This window comes from Centroberyx gerrardi, chromosome 8 (assembly GCF_048128805.1).
Source record: "Centroberyx gerrardi isolate f3 chromosome 8, fCenGer3.hap1.cur.20231027, whole genome shotgun sequence".
NCBI lineage: Eukaryota > Metazoa > Chordata > Actinopteri > Beryciformes > Berycidae > Centroberyx > Centroberyx gerrardi.
The window spans coordinates 28,351,158-28,373,026 of NC_136004.1; the positions used below are offsets into that span (position 1 = coordinate 28,351,158).

The window sequence follows — 21,869 nt, forward strand, 5'->3', positions numbered from 1 at the left end:
CTCCTTTCCTCCACTACCTCCTCCACTCCTCCACTACCTCCTCCTCTCCTCCACTACCTCCTCCTCTCCTCCACTACCTCCTCCTCTCCTCCACTACCACCTCCTCTCCTCCACTACCTCCTCCTTTCCTCCACTACGTCCTCCTTTCCTCCACTACCTCCTCCTTTCCTCCACTACCACCTCCTCTCTTCCACCACTATGTCCTCCTTTCCTCCACTACCTCCTCCTTTCCTCCACTACCTCCTCCTCTCCTCCACTACGTCCTCCTTTCCTCCACTACGTCCTCCTTTCCTCCACTACGTCCTCCTCTCCTCCACTACCTCCTCCTCTCCTCCACTACCTCCTCCTCTCCTCCACTACCTCCTCCTCTCCTCCACTACCTCCTCCTCTCCTCCACTACCTCCTCCTTTCCTCCACTACCTCCTCCTCTCCTCCACTATCTCCTCCTCTCCTCCACTACCTCCTCCTTTCTTCCACTATGTCCTCCTTTCCTCCACTACCTCCTCCTTTCCTCCACTATCTCCTCCTCTCCTCCACTACCTCCTCCTTTCTTCCACTATGTCCTCCTTTCCTCCACTACCTCCTCCTTTCCTCCACTACCTCCTCCTCTCCTCCACTACCTCCTCCTCTCCTCCACTACGTCCTCCTCTCCTCCACTACCTCCTCCTCTCCTCCACTACATCCTCCTTTTCTCCACTACCTCCTCCTCTCCTCCACTACGTCCTCCTCTCCTCCACTACCTCCTCCTTTCCTCCACTACATCCTCCTTTCCTCCACTACCTCCTCCTCTCCTCCACTACCTCCTCCTTTCCTCCACTACGTCCTCCTTTCCTCCACTACCTCCTCCTCTCCTCCACTACCTCCTCCTTTCCTCCACTACGTCCTCCTTTCCTCCACTACCTCCTCCTTTCCTCCACTACATCCTCCTTTCCTCCACTACCTCCTCCTCTCCTCCACTACCTCCTCCTTTCCTCCACTACGTCCTCCTTTCCTCCACTACCTCCTCCTCTCCTCCACTACGTCCTCCTTTCCTCCACTACCTCCTCCTCTCCTCCACTACCTCCTCCTTTCCTCCACTACGTCCTCCTTTCCTCCACTACCTCCTCCTTTCCTCCACTACCACCTCCTCTTTCCACTACCTCCTCCTTTCCTCCACTACGTCCTCCTTTCCTCCACTACCTCCTCCTTTCCTCCACTACCACCTCCTCTCCTCCACTACGTCCTCCTTTCCTCCACTACCTCCTCCTTTCCTCCACTACCACCTCCTCTCCTCCACTACGTCCTCCTTTCCTCCACTACGTCCTCCTTTCCTCCACTACGTCCTCCTTTCCTCCACTACCTCCTCCTTTCCTCCACTACGTCCTCCTTTCCTCCACTACCTCCTCCTTTCCTCCACTACCACCTCCTCTTTCCACTACCTCCTCCTTTCCTCCACTACGTCCTCCTTTCCTCCACTACCTCCTCCTTTCCTCCACTACCACCTCCTCTCCTCCACTACGTCCTCCTTTCCTCCACTACCTCCTCCTTTCCTCCACTACCACCTCCTCTCCTCCACTACGTCCTCCTTTCCTCCACTACGTCCTCCTTTCCTCCACTACGTCCTCCTTTCCTCCACTACCTCCTCCTTTCCTCCACTACCTCCTCCTCTCCTCCACTACGTCCTCCTTTCCTCCACTACCTCCTCCTCTCCTCCACTACCTCCTCCTTTCCTCCACTACGTCCTCCTTTCCTCCACTACCTCCTCCTCTCCTCCACTACCTCCTCCTTTCCTCCACTACCTCCTCCTTTCCTCCACTACCTCCTCCTCTCCTCCACTACCTCCTCCTCTCCTCCACTACCTCCTCCTTTCCTCCACTACCTCCTCCTCTCCTCCACTACCACCTCCTCTCCTCCACTACCTCCTCCTCTCCTCCACTACCTCCTCCTTTCCTCCACTACCTCCTCCTCTCCTCCACTATCTCCTCCTTTCCTCCACTACCTCCTCCTTTCCTCCACTACCTCCTCCTCTCCTCCACTACCTCCTCCTTTCCTCCACTACCTCCTCCTTTCTTCCACTACGTCCTCCTCTCCTCCACTACCTCCTCCTTTCCTCCACTACCTCCTCCGCTCCTCCACTACCTCCTCCACTACCTCCTCCTTTCCTCCACTACCTCCTCCTTTCCTCCACTACCTCCTCCTTTCCTCCACTACATCCTCCTTTCCTCCACTACCTCCTCCTTTCCTCCACTACCTCCTCCTTTCCTCCACTATCTCCTCCTCTCCTCCACTACCTCCTCCTCTCCTCCACTACCTCCTCCTCTCCTCCACTACCTCCTCCTTTCTTCCACTATGTCCTCCTTTCCTCCACTACCTCCTCCTCTCCTCCACTACCTCCTCCTCTCCTCCACTACCTCCTCCGCTCCTTCACTACCTCCTCCTCTCCTCCACTACCTCCTCCGCTCCTTCACTACCTCCTCCGCTCCTTCACTACCTCCTCCTCTCTTCCACTACCTCCTCCTTTCTTCCACTATGTCCTCCTTTCCTCCATTACGTCCTCCTCTCCTCCACTACGTCCTCCTCTCCTCCACTACCTCCTCCTGTCTTCCACTACCTCCTCCTCTCTTCCACTACCTCCTCCTCTCCTCCACTACGTCCTCCTTTGACCTTTGACCTTGTGACCTCTCTGTGAGCACGCCCAGAATATAGCATCATTGACAAAACTTGATAAAAGCATGGCAGGGGAATTACCAGCTCATAAATGTGAGTATTTCCCTTGTTTTTAATTGTATTCATGTTTGTGAAATCCCTGTATGAAATGTGCTCTATAAATAAACTAGAATTTTGACTTGACTCCATCTCACTCTTCCCCTCCAGTCTCCATCCTCCTTCCCTCGAATCTCTCACCTCTCCAGAGGGCAGGGACGAGAAGCAGCTGGTGTTGAAGAGCTGGACCAGGGTGCACGCCGGGACGTGGGTGCCCACCCACAGCAGCAGGGCGAGGGGCCCGTGGACCAAATAGAGGCCCCTGGGCTCCAGGCAGGCGGCACTGCAGCGTAGCGCCCCCTCCAGGCTTGGAGGGCCGGCGTCACCGGAGCCGTCAGCTGACAGCGGCTGCAGGCGACCGAGCGGGAGGAAAATTATCAACCAGAATCTCTACAGAGATGTATAGGCTGTAAGAAACGTCTGGCTTTCTACAAAGGCAAAAAGAGGCAATGCCAAGGTCGCTACTTCAATATTATATGCAATGTTGAGGAAAGTTACTTTTAAAATGAGTTACTTTGTTACTTATCTTAAAGTCCCACTGAAACGGAAGTTAGAGCGTCTTTAGCTTCTGTACTGTGACGTATTTCCCAGTGAAACGGAATATTTGAGCGGTGTACAGTTACAAGAGGGATTGAAATCAAATCCTTCGCATTTGATTGGACCGCTAAACAGTGGGCGGGGCTTAGACTTTAGCGCGATACGGAGCTAGAGAGAGAAATGGAGCTACAGAGGACTGTTGGCTCCACACACACCTCCCTCACCTGTTGTGTCATGATATTATTGGTTGAAATTGGTTGGTTCATGCTTACGTAAGCACACGGCATATTTTGTTTTACAGGAAGAAAACATGATTGGATTTTGATATAAGAATACAAAGAAATAGATTTTTTGTATTTTTTTTGGCATATATTGTTAAATAGGTGCACAATATGACCGGGGATGTGATCTAAAAGGGTTAAAAATGCAATTTTCATTTCATCTTGACTTTAAAGCGTAACTAGTTACGTTACAAAGTTCTTCATTAAAAGTACTTTTGTGTCTCTTCAGGAGACGATGAAGATGAAGATAATGAAGTAATTTTTCTCAGTTTTACTCTGTCTTGCTCTTTAGCTTTGCAGGGCAGAATATCGGCCTGATATATCGGTCTCACCCTAATCAACACAGAGTGCGGTGTGTGTGTCGTACTGACCAGCGGCACCAGCAGGGGGTAGAAGTGTGTGGCGGTGCTGCAGGCGTCCATGCTGAGCACCTGGCAGCGCTGCTGCAGCCGCTGGTGGACGGAGCTCCGCAGGCCCGGCAGCAGCACCTCGCTCTTCCTCAGACTGTTGATGTAGACCGGGAGGGCTCGCAGGTACTGAGGGAGGACCAGCTAGGACACACACACACACACACACACACACACACACACACAGACACACACACACAGAGTATGTGAGATCAAGTAGTTTCAAATTTAACTCATGGCCTAGTTCAGTTTGGCTTTGTGGTGAAGAAACAGAAAGATAAAATAAGATGAACTTGAGGGGAATTTCCCTGAGGGGAAACCACAGCAGCACCACAGCAGCGAAGAATAGACATGTAGATGGAAAACAAAGAGCAAAAAGGTTATAAAGGATAGGAATAAAACTTTAATTAACTTAAAGCTAGAGAGTCTCTACGCTCCTAAAACTCTTTTCCAAAATCCACATCCAATCCAAAATTCCAAAATGTGATTTGGAAGGCAGCATGTTTTAATGTGTAACTATAACAGGTTTGATAGAGTGTATGTTTTCACTGCAGTCATGTATCTGTGTGTGCGGTCTGTCTGAACCTCACCTGTCCAGTAGACACCGAGGCGGAGCTGCAGTGTTTGCGGTAGGAGGCCAACGCTTCTGTCACCTCCGTCTGCAGCTCCTCCCTCAGCTCCTGCAGAGGGCGCTCCAGCGCTGCACAGTACACTGGACAGGCACAGCAGAGCACAAATGCATCTTATCCTACTGGGCTAATTTAAAGTTCCCTCAAGGTGTCACATTTTAACCTTAATAAATCATTACCACATTCATTTTTAGACATAAGTATAATTAGTGCAAACAAATGAGACCATCACCAAGAAGACTGGCAGCCTCTACTGGCTTCTACACTGCATTTTACATTGTGTCACCGATTTGGCGAGGAATCTGTTTTACGGTTTTGTGCAGTTTTAATCTGCTTTATGGCACAAAACAGGAAGAGGGCGCTGTTCCTCCAGAGCAAACGGAGCTAAAGCTTTCAGTGTTTCTCGTAACGACAGATGGTGGAAAGAGTGAAAGGCCGATGGAAAAAATCACTTCCAACATGTTTATCTTCTTCAGCAAAGACAAAGAGAAAACCTTTGGCCGTAGAAGCAAAGATAGAGAGAGAGAGAGAGAGAGATAGGAAGCAACAGGGTTTATGGGAAATGTGGTCTTAATTTTGAGAAACAGTAGCACTAAAATGGTTTACAGAAATCATGAGAAGGTATCACAATTAATCTGACCATGACATATGGATGTTTAATAATGTTACACATAGCACCTTTAATGACATAATAGCTTTATTTTGTGAACTTTGTGACCACAGCTTTGCTTTGTACTTGAATTTCAGGTTACATGGTTTGATTTGTCTCTGTAATTCTGCTTGAGAATGTATTCTGCATACTTGGAACTTAAAATTGACACAAGCTTGATCTATGTTAATGCAAAATTTCATTCCAAAATGTCGACATGCAGGGAAATTAATGTACAGCATGAATTCCTTACTCTTCTTGCAGTAGAAGGCGAGTAGCGTTTGAGCCTGGCAGTGGCGGAAAGCGTCCAGCAGGTGGCGTGAGCATCGCAGGGTCAGAGTGTGAACCCTGGTCCTCCTGTCTCCTGTCTGGGTGCTGTAAGACACTACAACCTGGGAAACAGGAAGGAGACGGAGGAGGAGGAGGAGGAAGAAGAGGGTTATATGGTGGTGATCTATAAAATGAGAACGAAAACCGAACGGAAACCATCTTGTCTATAATGTCTGATATTCAGTAGTGAATATCCTTATATCCTTATAGATACTGAATGATGAAGTTCAGGTAATGATTACTTTTCTTCTATACAACAGCTTCAAAATGTTATTACATTGTCAACAAAGGGCTTTGACTTACCTACTTGCCTTAAAAAAGTAAAATCATTTGTTTTCATGCTTTCCTCCAAATGGTGGATATCTCATTTAGAAACCAAACTCTTTAACTGTTACAACAACATCCATTTATCAATTGAAAAGTAGTCAGTAAACCCCCCACTCCATCAGCAGGCCCTGGACAGTGGAGTAAAAACTTCTTCCAAAAGTCACAGTTTTGTAAATCCCACACATTTTTAATGTAAACTGGCAAAAAAAAACAAAAAAAAACATCCAATCCTATCCCGACTCCGCTCTACCCACCTGTATGGCTGCACCCCTCTTCTCATCCAGAGCTCTGGTGTGTGTGAGCTCCACTGCCAGCGTTGTCCACCAATCAAGGGTTGCCATGGCGACCTGACAGGGGCTAGGCCCGGGGATGAACAGTCCATAACAGCCGGACACACGCAAGTCTGGGGAAACGGGGAATAATAATGTTATCAGAGGGATTTTGAAGGGTTATCAGCTGAAAAATCATACACACAGGCTCTTTCTCAATATGTGTTCTTGTGCGTTTTATATAATATCTAACCACTGAAAACAAAAGAACAAGAGGACAGAGGACTAATAAAGATCCAGGAAGTTTACTTGACCGACGAGGACGAATTGAAAGCCCCAAGATTCATGGCGAGTCTACAGTTCAGAGCCGGTTAACAGGTTGGAAAATGAACAGCTGTGTGTCTTAATTAATCACACGCGCGACCTGAAGCACACAGTCCATCTCAAACTGTAAGGAAGCTTCTCTGTTCGCTTTCATGAGGAGATCGTTCTCTCCAAGACAACTTGGGAAGAACTTTCTCCACAAGGACACAAGGACAAGTATCGACTCAGCGTTCCTGGATTTGATAATCGGCCACAGTCTCTCTCTCTCTCTCACCTTTGCTGACATAAATCCTGAGCTGGGCCTTGTAGCCTGTGTCCGTCTCCACAGTCCTCCTCAGATCGGTGCTGAAACGCTCCCTGTCCAGTTCCCCCTGTTGTGAAAATAAATAAAATCAGGCCGCACTGGAACATCCAACTCTTACCCAAAGGCTCACGAAGCAGTTTACGCAGCCCTAAACGGCAGTGAGAGGTAACGGTTTGAGTTTTGAGGACTTCTATACCCAGAAATCATGTAACGTGACGTCAGTAAACTGCACACAGCGGTTAGTCCTGTAGTGACTGCATATACAGTATATTAACATAAACAGATGATTGTTAGTTATACATACAAAACTTCAAAACTTCTTCAGATAGGTTGATAGGCTAAAATAATGATCGGTGCACAGGTGCGTGTGCTACTTTCATGCTATTTCCAGTGCTGGGAGGAGCAGCCGCTATACCTGGAGGTGGCTGTAGGTGTGCAGAGCTCCACCTGTTAGATATGGAACGTGTCCCGGCCAAGCCCCGCCCACATCCTGCTGGGAGAGGACAAACAGGTGCACCCCGCAGCCCTGACCGACGCACTCCTTGGCCAATGAGACAGCTAGCTCCGATGGCTGAAAGATGGACTGGAAAAACAAAACAAAATAGGAGGGAATTAATAATGTAATAATAATACTGTGATATTTAATGATCCCTGTAGGGAAATTCTCAGTTTGCCCCTGTTGCCCCAAATGAATTAGCGGGAGTTGAATAGGTGTGTGAGTATATTTGTGTGTGTGTGTGTGTGTGTGTTTTACCTTTGGTTTGTTGGAGCCAAAGAACCCTGAGGAGGAGTGTGTGTGTCCCCTCTCTATCAGAGGGGCAGTATGGAAGATCAGCAGTTTGCCTGGACAACTCATCGCCTAGAAACCAACAAAATAAAGTCTTTAGATTCTCACACCAACGGCTCACAAAAGATCCCAGTGTTTTCCTCGCACTGCCCTGGTGTAACAGGAAACCAACAAAAAGACCAACAACAAAAGCATGTAGAAGTATACAGTACAGAACAAATGCTTCCACAACGTTCTTTATAGCACATGACACCACTTAATCCATACTAGAGCTTCACAATTAATCGTGTATAATCAAATATCTCGATATTGGTATATCGGCTGTACTGAAACATTTCATTTATTTTTGCCGCGTCCACTGTAATTGAAAATAGTCAAGATGTAAATAGAGGATGCAAACAATGCAGTAAAATAACTTTTCTCCCACAAACTATCAATTGTGGTCACAGTAGCCTGCATATTAATCAGGATTATTCTTTTAACCATAATTGTGCAGCCTCAATACATACTGTACAAAATAAACTTTCAATAGACTTTGACCGGGGACTGGTCAGTGCTTGTGTTGTGTTTACTGACCTGCAGTATGGCCAGCGCTGCTTTGACAGGCAGATCCAGAGGAACTCCACTGGAGTCATCACACTCTGGACTGAAGAGAGGAATGAGCTGCAACACACTGGACACAAACACACAACACACGGTTACACTGAGGAATAATTAAAGCTGCACTGTCGGCTTCAAGAGAGGTAACTGTTTGAATTTTGAGGACTTCAGTACCGAGAGATGGGACAGTCCTCTCTGTTGCAGCCCAACTTTGTGATTTTGGCTGAGAAGACAGGTGAATTTTTACATAATAATCTTGCATAATGCAGTTTTAACAGTAGAACATTACATAAAAAGTAGGCTGCTACCTATAAGGGTGAGGTATAACAAGTTAGATGAGGACAGGCTTTTACAAAATACATCCATCGCCTGTCAAACGCTGCCAATCAATACGTCTGTCACCTGTCAATGTTGTCTATACAGTCTTTGAGGGACACCAGAAGCCCCTCCCTCACAGGAAGCTGCAGGTCCTCCGTCTCCGTGACGACCAGCATGTGCGGGCGGGACAGGGCGGGGCTGAGGTCGTACAGGTGGATCCTGCTGTCGTACGTCATCAAACCAACCCGGACGTCTGACCGGGCAGCACCGTCCTCCCTGCAACAGATCGGACAAATAAGATTCAACTTTAGAGATTCCCGTGGGGAAACTGGGTTGTTGCAGCCGAAAACAGAAAGAGGATACAGCAAAGAAAAATAGAATATAAATAAGATGTTGCTCTGCTCCACCTCTGTCCTCTCCTCCTCTTCTTTTCTCTTAATTTAATTCCTGTTTCACACTGTTCCATTGCTTTTACAAATTCATTTTGAGTATTCTGCTTTTATTTTGACTGCCAAAAACGCTTTGTAAACTCTGTTATTAAAGGTGCTATATAAATAAAGTTATTAGGCCTATAGCATACAGAAACTTCTTTCTCACCATATGTCTATAGTGTTAATGCAGTGAAAGTGAGTGCCATGCATCGTGCCTTTCCGTATAATCCCGCAGAAGACATTGCTGAACGATGATTGACATATGATGATTCATGGGTTGTATTTTCCCAGGGACCTCGGTACTGCAGACAGCACACTAGTGTTTGTTGTACTAGTCTGCACAAACTAGTATAAAAAGGGGCCACTGTTGAGAGAGAACAGTATGCCTCCTGTAACTATAATACATCTGGACAGGATCATACAGAAAGGTAAGCAAATAAAGAGAATAACAAGTCCACAGAAACATGATATATGCGTGTAATAACAGCATTCCTTCCTCTTGAGAAACACTATAACTGCACTATAACTGTCAGACATTACGCACATTAACTAACTCATGTCACGATGTACATGTCCTTGAGATGATGCACATCCTGACTTCACGGTGCGTTCATGTGCTGGTAGGAAGGTCCGACTTGGGACTTCCAAAGCTGCTCATAAACAGTGTTGCATTCAAGTGCTATTTTTTTCGTAAAATCAAACCCAATACAATAAACAAATATAGACCTCCTGCAGCTTAATAAGCTAATTTGACGAACTTCATTCAAACAAATCACCATTCCCCACTGCAGTCACCACTGCGACATAACTGACAAGCTCGGGAATATTTCTGACTTCATCATCCGACTTTGGAGGGCATTCATGTGAAATTTCTTCTGATATATCTGATAGCTCATAAATGCACAGTAAGCCTAAAAGTGTCAGCACATACACTCACATATCCCAGCATGTGATGGTGGGGTCTACAGCTGCGTACATTTGCATTTATATTGTAGGTGTATTGGGACTGACCCAACACTGATTTTTCCCAGACTTTTTGTACAATCCTGGAAGATGATCAAATTTATTTTCCAGACTTTCCAGATCTGCGTAGGAATACCATTAAGTAGGTGTGTGTGTGTGTGTGTGTGTGTGTGTGAGTTGTACCTATTCAGAGAGGTGAGCAGAGTGTGTATTTGTTGTGTTACAAAGTCCAAATATCCTCCTCTCAGCGCTGAGGCAGACACATCTATGGCTAGGAGCAGTGCAGCAGGTTCACCCTGGGATGAAACACAACAATAATTTAACACACACACACACACACACACACACACACACACACACACACACACACACACACACACTGTGACACACGGAACAGCAGCTTTCACCATATTTTTTTCCGAAGTGGGGTTCAACGCAGGAGGGTGCCATCATCTGGAGAGGGTCCCCCCATCCCATTATATATATATATTTTTTTTTTGTAATAAATAAATATATAAATAAATGAAATTAAATAAACAAGAAACAGAATGAAATGTTTACTGGATGTTGCTTTAGCCCCATTTGACAGCATCACCTGTATGGAGCGCGAGGAAACGCACAACAGAACAGCGCAACATTAGAAGAGAAAAAAAAAACCCTAACCCTAACCCTGGCATGAAAATGTTTGGCAATCCCTGTCGCACACATGTACTATACAGCCACACACACTTCATACCACACCACAGACATACACACACATGCCAATGCACATATTCAAGTGCAGGTAATGTATACTAACACACACTGACAATAGTAGAAAGTCAGTCTTACCTTTTCAGAGTTGAGTATCTCATAGGATCCCGTACTGAGTTCGGGCCTCTTGTCTCTATCGACCCGAACACCTTCCACTCCTTTGGTGGGCTGGTAGTGTTGCCATGGCACTGAGACACAGGAGAACAGAGATCACTGCTGCTGCATGAAAATCAGGCTACAAACGCCAGAAATTACAATCGGGGTCGCTTTACCAAACACTATGGCAGTTAACCATGCAGTCTATTTTCTATAAAGGGCTTTCAGGTGACATAACGCACCTTCTGGCAGCCATAGTGGAGGTCTGCAGCTTTTGGGCAGCAATGGCTGATCATTTCTGAACTTTGAATTTGTTCGTCTGAACGGTGTGGAATACACACGGTTCATTTCTGTGCCGTTTTTGACTGGGAACTGATCCTTTCATGACTGATAGATCTGATCAATTTTGTGTTTAGATGATGTCAGCTTGTTAGCTACATAGTATCTGCTGGTTAGCTGCATAACCATTACGGTCTTGTTGTGAACACAGCTAAATTTACACAGCGAGTAGCTAGCGTTAGAAGTTGCTAGTAGCTGTGTGTTAACATAGACATCATTTGCTTTGTTAAATTAGCTTGCTGGCTAGTTACCTAGCTAACAAAGCCAAAAACCAACTGTTTAGCTAAAAGGTCACAGGTTCGACCCCTGCATCAACCAACGTGCGTGCATTAACAGCCGTGTGTGTTGTCGAAGCGTTCTTGAGAAAGACACTGAACCTTGATGTATTCACACTTTCTAAATCACTCTGGGAAAGAGCGTCAGCTGTAAAAAAAAATATGCTATTTTGCTATTTTACTTCGGAAAGAGGTGAGTGTTTCGTCCAAAGGCAGCGGTGTGTGTCGTACCTTCACTGAGTTTACCACAGAAGGGGCAGTAAAACCTCTGGCCACAGTCCTGCCAGCCCATAGCGGGGCACATGGAGGCCCCGCAGTCCCCACAACCACTCACACACTCTGGCTCACTGCGTACCGGCAGGGGCTGCTGGGGGGACAAACATACACACACACACAAGCTATACATGTTAACAATCGTGATTATATCAATGGCAATCAAAAATGTGGTCTCTAACCGGGCAAAATTGTTTTACATCCAGCATCAAGCCAACAGAGAATAAATGTCTTCAGTGACTGAGTGAAACACCAACCTCTCCAGCGGTTTGTGCTGCCAGAGGGGTGACCAGAGCTCCCAGGGGCAGGCGGCTGAGCAGGGCGATCTGGCCTTCACTGGGCACACAGTATGAGGTGGAGCGGATGGCACAGGGACTCGCGTTACCTGGAGTTCAACAGAGACAAAGTCACTGATCACATGTGGAGGTTAGTTTAAAGTACAGCGAAACACAGTATGCTGATGGGTAGGGCTGGGTGAAAATTAAAAAAAAAATTATACATACACCAATACATTGCGATATTATTTTTTCTAATTCAGAATTCATTCTGTAATTTTTTTTTTTTTTGTCTTTATAAAGACTCCACTCCTGCAGGTGGCACTGTAGTGATCGTTTCACTGTGGCTCCAAGAAGTACAGAGGCCCCGCTTGACCAAACTACTTCTGTCAATAGTAATTGCTGGCAGCATTTAGCCAGTGCCAGCTAATCTCAAAGCAACTGTTTTTTAAACCCTGATAATATAACAACTTCCCATATAACTATCTAGACACCACTTGAATGTTCCAACAGCCTGCGGTAAAATCTGATAAAACCGAGCCTGCTTACTAGCAATTTGCAGAGAATTATGCATTTCCAATGCGTTTACATCTTATTACAAGTTTTTTTTAGTTATTTCACACAGAAGTCTGCATTCCTTACATTCAGTTTGCCTATTTAAGAAGAATGGAATTATTAAAATGAGTTTTGCCTCACTTTGTCCCCTAATCAATATCAACAATGCACATAATCATGTGTCACAATGCTAGAAAGATACACTGTATAGTTTGTATCAAATTGGGACCCATAATATTGATACTGACTCCTTGACAATGCCCAGCCATACCGACAGGGAGCTGGGATAGGTTTGAAAAGGAGAAAATGCACAATCATGGCGTATGCCTCAGCAACACAGATCTAGACAAAAGTGTATGTGTTCACCTCTATCCTCTATGATACAGGAAGTGGTTGCCAGAGGAGGAAGAGAGGAACTGGGCTCGGACACAAAGACTTTGCCCTCCCACTCTGCCCTGTCCTCCGCCATCACCTTCACCTGAGAGGGAGAGAGAGAGAGAGAGAGAGAGAGAGAGAGAGAGAAAGACAGAGAAGTAGAATATTGTCAATCAACAAGAGTATTGTAAAACTTCAATCAAGGGTGGGTTATGCAGTGGTGTTGCAGTGTCAGAGGATTTGGAAAAATGAAAGAAAAGATGATAAAAATAAGAGTGAAGAGTGAGAATGAGAGTAGGACTTACAGCGCTGGGCAGGAGCTTAGGGTCCAGGCCATAACGAGACTCAGAGTTGGGGGACTAGAGAGAGAAGATATGACGACTCACTAGCGTACAAACACACCTAAACATTTCAAACGTACCATTTTTTTACCAACTTTTTTGGTGTGAGATTTTGTTTTTCTAGACTGTGCTGAGGTGATATCTGGCAGTCAAACAGACATAGTAAAAAAGCATGACTGTTCACAGCCAGAATTATGCCAAAATGTTAATAATTTTATATTTTATGTTCAATTCCTCAACCTGCTTCGTCTACTTCTACTTCAGTTAGTGATTTCCTACGTTTCCCACATAATCCAAGCTACATCGCCAACAGCCATTTTTTTAACAGTGTTTAAGTGTTTGAGGGTGGATTTGCCCTTTAATGAGTTTTTGGCGCTGTTATTTTCCCCACCGGCGGCAGGATGTTCCCGTCCTGTGATGGCTCTTTGTAAGGATGGGCAGCTGCATCAGGGACAGACTCGTATACGGCTCCTGAGGAAAAGACGGAGAAGTTAGACAAAGGAAGGGGAAGATGGAGGCAAAATCCTAGGTCAGCCTATCACAGAGCTACAATATTGTGATCTGAACTGCTGAGCGGTCTGTTTTCAGTCAGGTTACACCACTTGTTTGAAAGAATGAGAGGTGTATTCTGATTAGCAGTGTTGGCATACACTGTGGTTGGTGTAGTTAACATGAGATGCTTTGTGTAGTGCATTAGATTGGGTATTGTTTGTGGTTGATAAGGTGCTGTGGTTTCTCTGATAGCCCTGGCTGTCAGCTGTCCCATTGTCCTCTAACTGTTGATAGAAATGATTTCTGAACTACTGAGCAGTAACTGTTCAGCCTAGTTCAGCAGATCCTGTGTATTCATAAATTATTTTGTTCAAGTGTCTTAATCACAGTGAATACACTACTCAGCCTCCCATGCGTTTCTCTGCAACATGACAGTGTGCCATGCAGGTATTACAGGTAACTCTTACCCCTATAGTGCGGTGGAAGTGTCCACTGAGGTTGCTGTTGGATAGGAGAGGTGGGTGAGACGTGGCTAGGTGTGTATCCAGCACCTCCAGCCAGAGGAGGAGACTCCACATTCACACTCCCAAAAGTAGGTTGAGGTTTGCTCTGCGGCCCCTGGTTTACACATTGTCCGACTGATGGTGGGCTAATGGGCAGATCTTGTTGATATGGTGACTGAAGTCCATTCAGTATACCCTGGTGTGTGTATGGAGGCTGAAAAGGGGGGGGGATTGCTTCATAAGGGCTGTGGGAGGAGCAAAGTGACATGGGTTGGGGTCTGCTAGGCTGCGGCCTTTGACTTGTTAGAGGAAGAGAAGATGGAGGTATATTTTTTCCGTGGCTTGCAACTGGAACCGTGGATGAAATGTGAAGACTTTGGTTAGCATTTGAAAGAAAGAGAGGTGCGTTCTGATCAGCGGTGTTGGCAACCAGCGTGGCGGCTGATGAATTGTTGCTAACATGAGATGCTTGGTACAGTGCACTGTAATGAGTTTTGTTGGTGGATGATGAGGTGATGTAGTTGCTCTGATAGTCCTGGATGGATGGCTGCAGGTCGACGTAGGAGGGACTCTGGTCAGAAGGCAAGCCCAGGCTGAGATGCTGAAAGCTGGGTAGGGGGCTGCAGGGGGGTCCTTGAGTTGAAGCGGTGGACCAGCCGTTCTGGCCCGCCCACGGCTGACAGGGTGTTTGACTCTGATTGGCTGCAGGGGCGTCCATCTTCCTCCATAACCAGCACTGATAGGGTCTTTTTCTCCTTGGAGGCGTGTCCTAGAGTGGCAACACAAATATGCACATCAGGGTCATGAAATGATTCTCAACTTTTCTTTTTTTCTTTCTTATTTCAAAATGAACCTGTTTATTGCAGGTGTGCTAACACTATTGCCAGCCTTAAAAAAAGAGCCTGATTATCTCCTGCTTTAGATACTATTAATAATACCTTTGAAAAGTTCTCTGATCCTGTGACTTTACCAGCTGTCTCAGTGGCCTAAATCCTTAATAGTGGGCTACCTAGCTTGATAGAGAGACTTTTAATTTCTGTTGATACCAAGCGACCTGACCTAGGCCTCAATGCATCATCAGAAGAACGTAAACTGATATCAATTGTCGTAAAATTACTGTCGTGCTTATTTTTTATTTTACTTATTTTATTTTGCACGGCTGATTTTATTTCATCAACCCACAAAACAGCATCACTTGCGACTGACAGCTCCCGTCAAGGTCTGAAGCCCTGTGTCGGTCCTGAGACGGTTGTGGGACTCACAAGGACAGCAGATCAATAGGTTAAAATACGTTCATCACATTTATAGTAAAATATTGAACACATTACCTTTGGACATCACTGGAAGCAGCGGGCTTTGCTCAGTATCGCACTTGTTCTTATCTTATCTCGTCCCCATTTCCCCTTCTTCGGTGAGACTGTCCATGAAAGATTTCACTGCTGATGAGGTGAATCATTTATTATTCGGCTTTGCGTCAGGTGACAACAAACATCCATGATAATAAAGTAGCACATCTTTAGCTTCACGCTGTTACAAAATACACCGTCTTCCTACTATGCGTATACTAGTGTTAAGTCAGCCAGAATAACCAAACAGTATGACTTCCGAGTTTGGCTTTCAAAGTAAAACTCTGAAAGGGAGAATAGAACAATTAAAATGGTCTTTCAAAATAAAAGCCTTATTGACGAACGCGTTGCAACGTTTTTTGAGTAATACAGTAGGTCTCCGAACATGAAAGTAAAACAAATATGTAGCGAGGATTCTGCACTAAATTAAAATGCAATTGCTTTATTTATTTTTGTTTTACAAAGGTCCTTTTGTACAGTAGTGGGTTTCCTGTCTTTTTAGCCAAGAATCCTTGATATGAATCCCTAGTATTTTAACCATGCATAAGTAACTAGCATCAATCTGATGTAAATTATATTAAAATTTAGTCTATTAAGAGACAAAAGCATAATTGATTTTTGACTTTATTGGTGTTTGGTTGTTGTTACACAGTGAAAGACTGAATCATAAAACATATCAGATCACAGTTCCACAGGATAAACCAACAGACCACAAAACTGAAATACTTCACCAGAAGATCCAGGAATATGACACTAAAACTGATGACTGATGATGAAAGAAAGAAAAAAATCACAAATATGAAACCAAGCAAATTATAGTGTACAGTTGATATATTAATTGTAAACCAAGATGTTGCTGACTGGGCTAATTAGCAATAATCTAACAAATATCAGTCTCTCTCCTGATGATTTAATGATGTTTCATCATTTAGGAGTATCATCATCATTTAACCTTTATCTCACCATGTAGTCCCATTGAGAATCAAAATCTATTTTTCAAGGAAAATCTTGCCAAGAAAGCAGCATGATGACAATCATTACAATGATTTCTAAGAAAAGTAAGAAAAGAACATGAAAGCCATTTTACCTAATTACCTGCATTACTGTAATATATTGGATGGATTTGGTCATGTCAGGTTCTTCCATCACAGCTATATAAAACCTTGCAACAAAATTGCATTATCTTTGCACATTTTCTTTATTCATTGAATCATTAATCATTAATCTTTGGAAATGAATTCTTCATTTTAAGATAGTAATGTTTCCCAGTTTACCCTACCTCTGAATAGATGAGATGTGTCACCCTGCCTTAAAGAGCTACTAACACTAAAGAAAATTAATTAGTTTGGGTTTACATGCAGAGTTCTAGTGTCCCATCGTGGTCTAAATGCTGTTTCAGAGACTTTTCTACCCTGACAAGAATAACATTTTGGGGGAATCACTGAGTCCTTAATTTTTTAAATGAAAATGGACAATTTAAAGATGTTCAATATTGGCATAAAATATTGGCTATCGGCGACTTCAATCTAAAAATATTAGTATTGGCTTTCCAAAACCTGTATCGGTCAAACCCAACATCAACCCATGATATTTTAGACATGGACAGGTAAAATCTCAAATGAGAAAACCCACAGTTTACACATACACATACACATGCGCACCACACACACACACCATGCACACACACACACACACACACACACAGAGAAATACACACCTAACTAACATCCCTTAATATCACAGAGAAACCTCAGCTTGACAGACTTTGATATCAATGGTCTCTGCATCACCAGCCTTTCCAATAGAGAAATATGGGTAGAGTTTCTCAGTGAAAGTGTCTCTGTGAGTGTAGATGTGAGTCTTGTCCTCAGAGTCGTAGAAGGACAGCTCCCCCCTGTCATAGTCCAGCTGGACTCTGATCCTCTGGAGACTCTTCTTCACTGTGAGAGTCTCACCAGGCCCAGTATTGTATTTTCCACTGCGATGCAGTAAACACCAGATTCCATATTCTGGTGAGGCACATAACTTCCCCTTCCTGTCAACTGACTCTTTTGCCAAACCCACATTCCAGTCAGGATGATCTCCCACCTCCACCTCCCAGCTGTGTTTCCCTGAGCTGAAGCCCTCAGAGCCCAGAACATGGTTATAGTAAGTGTTTCTCTCTGGGTTGTCAGGGAGCTGCTTTGTCCCTCCATTTCTCACACTGGTCAGGCCATCAGACAGAGAGAGACGGGGGCGTGCAGTGTTTGGATCCAGAATGACAGGACTGAACTTGACCTTCCCCTTCATCTTCTCCCAGACTCTGAAGGACAGGTTGCCCAGGTGTTTGGCCACATCTATCAGCGCTCCTGAGACCAGTTGTGGATCTGACAGTGAGCACTGGGCTCTGGCGCTGGTCTGAGTGGGTTTATAACTGGTGAGGAATGGCACATTGTGTTTCTGCAGGTCTTTTTCAACAGCAGAGATACTGTCTGAGAGAGAGGAGATCTTCTCCTGAATGATCTTCATCTCTCTGGCGATAGTCTTCCGCTTCTGCTCCTCTTCCTTCTTCAGGGCCGCCAGTCTGGCCTCCTCTTCCTCTTTCAGGAACTGGTGGAGCTTGTTGAACTCTGCTCTGATCTGCTTCTCTGTGGCCAACACCTGTTTCTTGGAGTGTTGAACCACTTCGTTGTATGTCTCCTCAACCTCTTTGTATTTGTTCCTCTTGTCCAGTAGAGACTTTAAGTCAGATTTCAGCTGCTGCTTCAGGTCACTGACTGCTTCTTCTATAGGAACCACCTTGTGACCATGCTGGTAGGGGAACTCACAGACATGACACACAGCTCTCTGTTCCTCCTTACAGAACCATTTAGGCACTTCTGGATGTTTACTACACACCACCTCCACTTTCTCCTCTCCTTTATCCATCTCAGATGACCCAGCTTTCTGTCTCCCAGCATAGGAGTCAGCTAGTTCCTTCAGTGTAAAGTTCACAAGTAGATGATCCTTTGAGGATTTTCTTTTACAAATGGGACAGTTTTTGTCTTTAGTTTGTTCCCAGAATTGTTTCAGGCAGCTGGAACAGAAGCTGTGGCTGCAGCCCAGAGACACAGGATCTCTGAAAGTCTCTGAACACACATGGCAACTCAGGAAACTTTCAAAAAGAGCAATTTTCTCAGCCATTTGCTTTGATATCTGAATTATCTTTTTCAATATCAAGACTCACCAAATCACATTCACTTCAACTTGCTGCTTACAATCCTCCAAAAGTGTGTTTTTCAGTAGAGATCTCACACCCTGTAATGGCGTCTCCGCTCTGTTCAACAATGTCAAAATCTACTTTCAGTTTCATTTACCTCTGTCATGAGTTAACTGTTACAGTAATGGTGGGAAATGCTGCCATCTGACTTTATTACCAGCAGGTGGTGTTGTTAGCATGATACCTTTCAGAGTAAATAACATTAAACATGTTATTGTGTACCTTGTTTATGTATATTAACTGTTTGACTGCTAAGGCTCATTCCTACAAAGACAAAAAATAAATAAAAGGAAGAAAGATCCTATTTTTGATGATACCTCAGGAAAACAACTGCACCATAACAGTAACAAGGACAAGATTCATGTAAGGAAAGTGTTGTTGAATTATTTACTTTACTAACTTTACATTTCAAGTGTTTGGAACTGTTGTCAAAGTACAATTTCATGAAATATCAGTACCTTGGCCAAAGACAGTGAAAACAGACAGTGTTTAAGTGTTTGAGGGTGGATTTGCCCTTTAATGAGTTTTTGGTGCTGTTATTTTCCCCACCGGCGGCAGGATGTTCCCGTCCTGTGATGGCTCTTTGTAAGGATGGGCAGCTGCATCAGGGACAGACTCGTATACGGCTCCTGAGGAAAAGACGGAGAAGTTAGACAAAGGAAGGGGAAGATGGAGGCAAAATCCTAGGTCAGCCTATCACAGAGCTACAATATTGTGATCTGAACTGCTGAGCGGTCGGTTTTCAGTCAGGTTACACCACTTGTTTGAAAGAATGACAGGTGTATTCTGATTAGCAGTGTTGGCATACACTGTGGTTGGTGTAGTTAACATGAGATGCTTTGTGTAGTGCATTAGATTGGGTATTGTTTGTGGATGATAAGGTGCTGTGGGTTCTCTGATAGCCCTGGTTGTCAGCTGTCCCATTGTCCTCTAACTGTTGATAGAAATGATTTCTGAACTACTGAGCAGTAACTGTTCAGCCTAGTTCAGCAGATCCTGTGTATTCATAAGTGATTTTGTTCATGTGTCTCAATCACAGAGAATACACTACTCAGCCTCCCATGCGTGCCTCTGCAACATGACAGTGTGCCATGCAGGTATTACAGGTAACTCTTACCCCTATAGTGCGGTGGAAGTGTCCACTGAGGTTGCTGTTGGATAGGAGAGGTGGGTGAGACGTGGCTAGGTGTGTATCCAGCACCTCCAGCCAGAGGAGGAGACTCCACATTCACACTCCCAAAAGTAGGTTGAGGTTTGCTCTGTGGCCCCTGGTTTACACATTGTCCGACTGATGGTGGGCTAATGGGCAGATCTTGTTGATATGGTGACTGAAGTCCATTCAGTATACCCTGGTGTGTGTATGGAGGCTGAAAAGGGGGGGGGATTGCTTCATAAGGGCTGTGGGAGGAGCAAAGTGACATGGGTTGGGGTCTGCTAGGCTGCGGTCTTTGACTTGTTAGAGGAAGAGAAGATGGAGGTATATTTTTCCCGTGGCTTGCAACTGGAACCGTGGATGAAATGTGAAGACTTTGGTTAGCATTTGAAAGAAAGAGAGGTGCGTTCTGATCAGCGGTGTTGGCAACCAGCGTGGCGGCTGATGAATTGTTGCTAACATGAGATGCTTGGTACAGTGCACTGTAATGAGTTTTGTTGGTGGATGATGAGGTGATGTAGTTGCTCTGATAGTCCTGGATGGATGGCTGCAGGTCGACGTAGGAGGGACTCTGGTCAGAAGGCAAGCCCAGGCTGAGATGCTGAAAGCTGGGTAGGGGGCTGCAGGGGGGTCCTTGAGTTGAAGCGGTGGACCAGCCGTTCTGGCCCGCCCACGGCTGACAGGGTGTTTGACTCTGATTGGCTGCAGGGGCGTCCATCTTCCTCCATAACCAGCACTGATAGGGTCTTTTTCTCCTTGGAGGCGTGTCCTAGAGTGGCAACACAAATATGCACATCAGGGTCATGAAATGATTCTCAACTTTTCTTTTTTTCTTTCTTATTTCAAAATGAACCTGTTTATTGCAGGTGTGCTAACACTATTGCCAGCCTTAAAAAAAGAGCCTGATTATCTCCTGCTTTAGATACTATTAATAATACCTTTGAAAAGTTCTCTGATCCTGTGACTTTACCAGCTGTCTCAGTGGCCTAAATCCTTAATAGTGGGCTACCTAGCTTGATAGAGAGACTTTTAATTTCTGTTGATACCAAGCGACCTGACCTAGGCCTCAATGCATCATCAGAAGAACGTAAACTGATATCAATTGTCGTAAAATTACTGTCGTGCTTATTTTTTATTTTACTTATTTGATTTTGCACGGCTGATTTTATTTCATCAACCCACAAAACAGCATCACTTGCGACTGACAGCTCCCGTCAAGGTCTGAAGCCCTGTGTCGGTCCTGAGACGGTTGTGGGACTCACAAGGACAGCAGATCAATAGGTTAAAATACGTTCATCACATTTATAGTAAAATATTGAACACATTACCTTTGGACATCACTGGAAGCAGCGGGCTTTGCTCAGTATCGCACTTGTTCTTATCTTATCTCGTCCCCATTTCCCCTTCTTCGGTGAGACTGTCCATGAAAGATTTCACTGCTGATGAGGTGAATCATTTATTATTCGGCTTTGCGTCAGGTGACAACAAACATCCATGATAATAAAGTAGCACATCTTTAGCTTCACGCTGTTACAAAATACACCGTCTTCCTACTATGCGTATACTAGTGTTAAGTCAGCCAGAATAACCAAACAGTATGACTTCCGAGTTTGGCTTTCAAAGTAAAACTCTGAAAGGGAGAATAGAACAATTAAAATGGTCTTTCAAAATAAAAGCCTTATTGACGAACGCGTTGCAACGTTTTTTGAGTAATACAGTAGGTCTCCGAACATGAAAGTAAAACAAATATGTAGCGAGGATTCTGCACTAAATTAAAATGCAATTGCTTTATTTATTTTTGTTTTACAAAGGTCCTTTTGTACAGTAGTGGGTTTCCTGTCTTTTTAGCCAAGAATCCTTGATATGAATCCCTAGTATTTTAACCATGCATAAGTAACTAGCATCAATCTGATGTAAATTATATTAAAATTTAGTCTATTAAGAGACAAAAGCATAA

The 21,869-nt window shown here is 44.7% G+C and overlaps 3 protein-coding genes across 4 annotated transcripts in view; all 3 read right to left on the minus strand.

The window, feature by feature from the left end:
- Positions 1 to 15,719, minus strand: part of LOC139916160 (protein transport protein Sec24C) — an 18,111-nt gene extending 2,392 nt beyond the window's left edge. The window contains exons 1-19 of one of the 2 annotated variants that reach the window (XM_078285339.1): positions 15,504 to 15,719; positions 14,140 to 14,944; positions 13,572 to 13,651; positions 13,145 to 13,198; positions 12,831 to 12,942; positions 11,892 to 12,019; positions 11,593 to 11,725; positions 10,730 to 10,839; positions 10,082 to 10,194; positions 8,589 to 8,780; positions 8,163 to 8,259; positions 7,554 to 7,658; positions 7,215 to 7,382; positions 6,770 to 6,866; positions 6,157 to 6,305; positions 5,499 to 5,637; positions 4,558 to 4,679; positions 3,932 to 4,111; positions 2,884 to 3,090 (exon numbers count right to left, since the gene is read on the minus strand). In XM_078285339.1, the coding sequence (XP_078141465.1) occupies positions 2,884 to 3,090; positions 3,932 to 4,111; positions 4,558 to 4,679; positions 5,499 to 5,637; positions 6,157 to 6,305; positions 6,770 to 6,866; positions 7,215 to 7,382; positions 7,554 to 7,658; positions 8,163 to 8,259; positions 8,589 to 8,780; positions 10,082 to 10,194; positions 10,730 to 10,839; positions 11,593 to 11,725; positions 11,892 to 12,019; positions 12,831 to 12,942; positions 13,145 to 13,198; positions 13,572 to 13,651; positions 14,140 to 14,893 (2,940 nt within the window). In that variant the 5' untranslated portion in view covers positions 14,894 to 14,944; positions 15,504 to 15,719. Of the gene's footprint in view, positions 1 to 2,883; positions 3,091 to 3,931; positions 4,112 to 4,557; positions 4,680 to 5,498; positions 5,638 to 6,156; positions 6,306 to 6,769; positions 6,867 to 7,214; positions 7,383 to 7,553; positions 7,659 to 8,162; positions 8,260 to 8,588; positions 8,781 to 10,081; positions 10,195 to 10,729; positions 10,840 to 11,592; positions 11,729 to 11,891; positions 12,020 to 12,830; positions 12,943 to 13,144; positions 13,199 to 13,571; positions 13,652 to 14,139; positions 14,945 to 15,503 lie in introns of both variants that reach the window. The other variant, XM_071904964.2, reaches the window with a different exon arrangement.
- A 915-nt stretch (positions 15,720 to 16,634) lies between these two features.
- Positions 16,635 to 18,683, minus strand: LOC139922194 (E3 ubiquitin-protein ligase TRIM35-like). The gene is made up of 2 exons (XM_078285340.1): positions 18,408 to 18,683; positions 16,635 to 18,311 (listed from the first exon to the last, which is right to left on the minus strand). The coding sequence occupies exons 1-2, from the start codon at positions 18,681 to 18,683 to the stop codon at positions 17,259 to 17,261; spliced, it is 1,329 nt and encodes a 442-aa protein (XP_078141466.1). The 3' UTR covers positions 16,635 to 17,258.
- Positions 18,684 to 19,275: 592 nt separating this feature from the next.
- Positions 19,276 to 21,455, minus strand: LOC144539640 (uncharacterized). The gene is made up of 3 exons (XM_078285386.1): positions 21,241 to 21,455; positions 19,877 to 20,681; positions 19,276 to 19,388 (listed from the first exon to the last, which is right to left on the minus strand). Exons 2-3 carry the CDS (start codon positions 20,628 to 20,630, stop codon positions 19,276 to 19,278), a joined length of 867 nt encoding a protein of 288 aa, XP_078141512.1. The 5' UTR covers positions 20,631 to 20,681; positions 21,241 to 21,455.
- Positions 21,456 to 21,869: the final 414 nt, after the last annotated feature.